Source organism: Daucus carota, chromosome 2 (genome assembly GCF_001625215.2).
Source record: "Daucus carota subsp. sativus chromosome 2, DH1 v3.0, whole genome shotgun sequence".
Classification (NCBI taxonomy): domain Eukaryota; kingdom Viridiplantae; phylum Streptophyta; class Magnoliopsida; order Apiales; family Apiaceae; genus Daucus; species Daucus carota.
The window spans coordinates 40,517,403-40,523,600 of NC_030382.2; the positions used below are offsets into that span (position 1 = coordinate 40,517,403).

The following is a 6,198-nucleotide window of genomic DNA, read 5'->3' on the forward strand; positions in this document are numbered from 1 at the left end:
ACGTGCTCAAGCAATCATTCCTGGTCTTATAAGAAGGATTAACATTCTTGAGGGTGAAAAAAGAGATGGAGAAGAAATGGAGAGGCTTGCTGTTGGCGAAGTAGAAAACAAATTTGGTTGTAGCAAGGCACTGTTGCTACTGCTCTGTACTTGGTTTATAATTGTGTTGTATTGTCTTTCATCATAGATTGTAGACGAATCTGTAACCTCTTTGTGACTGAATGCAATGAATTTTATTTTCTTGTAGTTGATCCCTTATTTGTCATGGTATTGTTGTGATATTGTTGAACATGAATAAATATAAAGAATGGAAAAAGGAAACACATGTAAAAAAAAGCATAGGTAGATAAATATGTTCGAAAGTTTCATAAAGAGATACACAAATCCACCAAACAACAGTTGCAACACTTAAAAGCCACATTTACCACAAAGCTACCACCAACTGAATAAAGTAAAGGCTTCAAATCCGGCAAAAACATAAATGTCTACAAAAACAGTTGGCCAAGAACTAAAGTTTTAGTGGGTGGTAACTTTGACAAAAAATAACTTCTGCAATGCTTCAAACTTCTGAAATTGTGCTCTTTCCCTTGCTATTTTTCCTCTCGTGTACTGCAGCTTGCAAATTTTTAAGAGATGTAAACTTTTGGCCATGTACTGGCTGGACATCCAATGGAGTTTTATGAAGGACTTTTGCTGGAGCTTTGAAGGGCCTGATTATACCTCCATGAGAAGCAACACTTGTGGTTGTGGTAGATGGTATGATCTTGCCGCCACTTTTCATTGGTGAAGTCCTAACATGTTTTTTGGCCAATTGCTTTGTTCTTGGTGAAGTCCTTATTTTTGTGGTCTGTCCATCCTCTTTGGTGGTGGCAGGTGTGTCTTTGAATTGCACCTTCTTTTTCTACATGAAATTTACAAGTTTTAAGAGTTCTATCATTTACATCAATATTAAGAGTGGTTAGAATTATACCTTTTTGCCAGCAGCAGTAGGTTCTTTAGAGCTAGCAATTGCTCCCTCCTCTTGTAGTTTTTTCTCCTCATCAAGTTTCTACCAATTAAGCATAGTTAGAGGACCTTATAATTGTATTAAAATCATAAAATGAACAGTTTAGTAATACCTTAGAAGTGCAAGTCCTAGTGTTGTGTCCCCACTCTCTACACCACCCACATCTACCTGAAGTGCCAGTCCTCTTCAACATGGTTGGGTCATTTGGCCTTGTTTGAACAACATCTCCCTTTTTTTCTCTGTTTTTCTTAGGCCTTCCTGGAGCCACTTTAATATTGGGAGGCAGTAAAGGTGTTTCATGTGTTTCCTCCCAATATTGCTCCCCATTTATTGGTTCCAGGACATGGCCATACACCCTCAAATACCACTCTCTGTTGTGGCACTCATGCATGTAGTCCAATGGACTTTCCTTTTGAAACAAAATGCAAGAACATGCATGGAAGCAGGGAATACCTGTTAGTTGCCATTTTCTACATGCACAAGTTCTCTCTTTCAAGTCAACCACAATCTGGTGCCCACCTTCAGTCATTGTGACTTGAAATTTACTACCCCCATTCCATACTGGTCTTGCACTTCCAGCCTTTTCCATTGATCTGCAAGATACAATATTCAAATAGTTAACACAATTTAGACAAATTAGAAATTTTAGACAATTTAGAGAAGTTTGTGTATTGACTTGTGCAGCTTTTTTAGTGGTTTTGTGCAAAACCTTGTACTCCTGCTCTCCATTTTGGACTTTCTTTTACTAATTCTTTCCATACAAGTTTTGTGAATTGCACTGAACATGGTAACAATTCCCATGTCTCTAAAGCTGTTTATGGCATGATTAAAAACCTCGCAGTTATTATTCACAAATGTGTCTGTTTTGCTGACATCCCTGAAAGCAGATCTACTCCATTGGGACCTTGGCTTTGCAGCCAGCCATTCATGTGCCCTAGGTGCAACCTACCAATTTGGTACAGATATACATAGTAATTTAGGTGAATTTAGATATTAATTCAGACAACAGTACAGATTTACATAGAAATTAGGTGAAATATAAGAAATCAGCTTTTTTAGTTCATCCATGTGCTTGTTGAAAAAATATTCAGTAGTTGCCCTGGCAGCTGACCATAGCAGCCTTCGGACACCGATCCCTTTATGCTCCTTCCATAAATTCCTGTAGAGGTACATAACACAGAAGCGATGCTCAGCACTGGGAACTTGGTTTTCCAGGGCATGTACCAGTCCTTTCTGCCGGTCTGAAATGAAAGTGTAATTTGCATCATTTGTTATGTTCAAATCATCCTTAAGCAGACCAAAGAACCAGTCCCAACTTGAATTATTTTCCGCTTCGACTACCGCCCATGCAATTGGGTACATCCCATCATTGGGATCTGTCCCAACTGCAGTCAATAATATACCACCAAGTGGTCCCTTCAAATGGCAGCCGTCTAAACCAATAATTGATCTACAACCATCCAAAAAACCCTCTTTTAGTGGTGCAAGACAGATGTACATCCTTAGAAATCTCATTCCAGCAACCTCTTCTTCAGACATGATCTTGACAGTGGAGCCAAGCATTTGCTTTTTTAGTTCATTACCATATGCAAACACTTTTGCATACTCAGCTTCATGCTTGTCTACTATGTTCTCTTTAGCTTTCTTCAGAGCTCTGTAGATCATAGACTTAGTGATCTTGCATTTTAAATCATTCACAACCCGAGCATGAAAGGCACATGCACCCCAATTAGGATTAAGCCTAATTTCATCCTCATATTCTTCAGCAATCCAGGTAGAATTAACACATTTTTGCACCCAAGTTGGATTGCAAGTGTGTAACCTGCAATATGCTTTGATTTGTATTGTATTAGTCCTTTGTTGCTTCTTGCCATAACACTTCCATGGGCAGCCCTTAGTGCACATCCATTTGATCTGATCAGAAAGATTTTTCCTCAGCCTGATTGCCCTTTGGTTCACAATTGCATATTTCCTAACTGCAAATCTAAATACTTTTCCACTAGTGAATAGCATGCCCATCCTGAATTCTGGATCTTCCATGTCTGTCAACTCATTGAATTCAGGGTACTCATCGCCATCCTCATCACATGAGTCCACTGCCATCCTCTCATCTGCACTATTATATTCACCAACTGAGCTGTCATCATCAATCTCAGCCTCATCAAACAGGTCATCAGCCATCTCATCTTCATTCTCAGCTTTATTGTCATCTCCATCCTCAGCTGCATTCTCATCTCCATCCTCAGCTGCATTCTCCTCTTCATTAGCAGCTGCATTGTCCTCTTCATTAGCAGCTGCATTGTCCTCTTCATTAGCAGCTGCATTCTCCTCTTCATTAGCAGCTGCATTGTCATGAATTGGACAACTTGCTCTCTTTCACTATTATCCTCAAATGGCACTGGGATGACTTTTAGTCTCTTTTTTCTGCCTTTACTACTTCCATGTCTCCTCTTGCCAACACTTTTTTTCTTGGATTTACTCTTCATCTGCACTTTCTCTTCAGTAGGTTGGCTTGCTTGGCTTGTTTGGGTCAATGGAGGACCATTATCATCATCCAATATAACTGGATTATCCTCAGTATTCTTGAACAGCCCCTGCAATATAGCACACATACATTAACAAAGACAGCAAATGGAAGAAAGATTATAACAAAGGAAGAAATTTATACAGTCATACCCTCAACATTGAGTATCTCCCTCTTTTCCTTAGCCTGAAGGGTGGATTTGGAGGGGGAATTCTTCTCTTTTTCTTCTTTGGGGCTGTTTCAACCTCACTCTCAGTTGAATCTAAATTCGAGCTATCCCCATGAAAACTAACATTCTCCTCCAATTCAGCATTTTCAGACATCTCACTCTTTTTCTCAGGTGCTTCAGTCTCATCATACATCTCACTCACTCTTCTCTCTGTTTCATCTAGTTCAAACTGTGTCATTGAGAAATCTAACAAATCCACTTCACCTTGATCTTTTGCAGATGTGTAGACTATCATACAATTGGTATAAACTAGCAAGTCCAACATTGTGCCCACATCTTTTTCACTATCTATCGGAAGCAACATTTCAGCACTTAATGGTTGGTGAGGAATTGAGAACCACAGATCATATGAGCCATCACCCATCCCAATTTCCTCACACATTGATTGAAGATCAAACAGTTTAAAAGTATGTGCTGAGCACATGTCAAAGAACTTGACATCCCCATCAGTATACTTTTCAAATTATTCATCAAATTCTCCACCATGAAAAAGTTTTATGGTAAAATTTGGACAGTTAGCTGTTCAAATAAATTAAGTTACAATTATTTACAGTCCAAAAACCCAAACAGTAGAGAAAAGGGCACAACACAAAAAAGACACAACTTTAATCAGCACAAGATGCAGTCAATTGAATATAAAAAGGGCACTACATGACAATACACAATATTATCAGGGACCACTGCAATAAACAAATCCTACCCTAATCCATCATGCATGCATACAAGATTCACAGTACACTATGAACGCACATATGAAATCAACATTACAAGACTTGATTTGGGATACTTACCCCCGTAATCAGGTGCTTCATATCCATCGGCTATAGCAGGGACATCGATTTTGGGCACAACAGCATCTCCTTCAAGCGTCATAAGCCAATACCAATCAGGAACTTCAGCCCATGTTACACTCTTCAAGTTATCATCACTGACAAGCCGTAATCGACCTCTCATCGTGCGATTTTGCTAGAGTTTTGCTATGTCGCTTCGTCTGATTTGGGGGGCGGTTAGGCGGTGATAATACTCTGATAAAACGAGAAGGGGTATATTACTGTGTTTATTTAGATTAAAATAGATTTAGAGTTACTGAATTACTGCAATAACCCCACCAACGTTAGAGTTAACGGTCAAATCTAACGGGAGGCGGTCAAAGGGTGCAAACTGAAGCGAGATAAAACTATAGGATTGTGTTCTGCAAAAAAAATACTTTAAGACCAAAACGGAAATGCGCTATAACATAGTGGGTGCAAAGTGCAATTTACTCTTTAAATAATCCCAATCATGGATCTGCATCATATGGTCATCAAGAAATTACAAACTTGAACAATAGTTTCAGAATTATACCATGTGTCTAGTATAAATGTAATTAAAATGCACCATGCTATGTGAAATGGCACTCAGACTCTAGGCTTGATCATGGCCCTCAGAGGATTCTTCATCACAACAGTGAACTCCAACTTTTCACTCAAATTTACCTTGCTATTCTCCAGATATGCACTCCATTCGAATTCTTGAACAAGCCTTGCTATCTTCAGATTCAGGTGAATTGTTGCCATGCTTGCTCCTGGACAGATTCTTCTCCCCACGCTGAACGGCATCATTTTCACCCCGGTCACACCAGTAATATCCGCGTCCTCGCCACCAGTAAGAAATCGGTCCGGGTTGAATTTTTCGGGATCGGACCAGATTTTTTGATCATTCCCGATTGGTGGAGTGAAAAATTCAACAGTAGTTCCCAAGGGAATGTCGTAGCCTGCTAGCTTTGAGGGATCAGTAACAGCATTACTTAAAACAAAATATGTAGGAGGGTGTTTCCTTAGTAATTCCTTTGTCACGGCATTTAGAAAGGGCCTTTTTTCTATATCTTTTTCGTTGATCTAGCCATGCTGACATCGAATATGTCCCGTTCAGGAGACCAGAGTCTTACATCACGTGCAAAGATGATGAGTTAACTAGAGTGTTAAATGGATTGTGAGGATGAGGAATGGTTGAACAAATTTAATACCGAAAAAGGATGTGATGAGCCCATCTCTGCTGATGTTTTTGAGATAATTATTACTTCATTCGAGAAGAGATTATTCTGTGATCAAGGTAATTGTCTGGATGTAAAGGCTGCTGTTGACCATTGTATATCTCTTGGAAGAAGAGATGCTCTACGAGCCATCTATAGTTACTGGATTAAGAAACGAAAACAGAAGCGTTCCCCCCGGTAAAGGTTTTCCGGGTAATATCTTTTTGTGACCCATAAATATGTGTTTTTCTACCATTAGTTATTCAGGTTTTACAGTATTAATTTGCTATTTGACATGCACTGGTTATTCATGATTATTATTTTTATGATTCTTCATGATTGATCATTTTAGATAGGTCTATCAATCAAGAACTCGAGTTTTAAGAAAGGAGGATCATGGCAAGAAAAGATCATTGACTCGAGAAGCT

General features: G+C 39.1%; 1 protein-coding gene across 1 annotated transcript; it reads right to left on the bottom strand.

Annotated features, from left to right (window-relative positions):
• Positions 1-5,029: 5,029 nt before the first annotated feature.
• LOC108207568 (cytochrome P450 77A1) lies at positions 5,030-5,788 on the bottom strand. Its single transcript, XM_064086895.1, has 2 exons — positions 5,765-5,788; positions 5,030-5,636 (listed from the first exon to the last, which is right to left on the bottom strand). Exons 1-2 carry the CDS (start codon positions 5,786-5,788, stop codon positions 5,157-5,159), a joined length of 504 nt encoding a protein of 167 aa, XP_063942965.1. The 3' UTR covers positions 5,030-5,156.
• Positions 5,789-6,198: the final 410 nt, after the last annotated feature.

Bases quoted from the DNA above. Each gene is read 5' to 3' on its own strand.
- LOC108207568 (XM_064086895.1), bottom strand. From the start codon at position 5,788: ATGGGCTCATCACATCCTTTTTCG. The intron at 5,637-5,764 runs GTATTAAATTTG...CAGCATGGCTAG, and splicing joins GCTCATCACATCCTTTTTCG to ATCAACGAAAAAGATATAGA.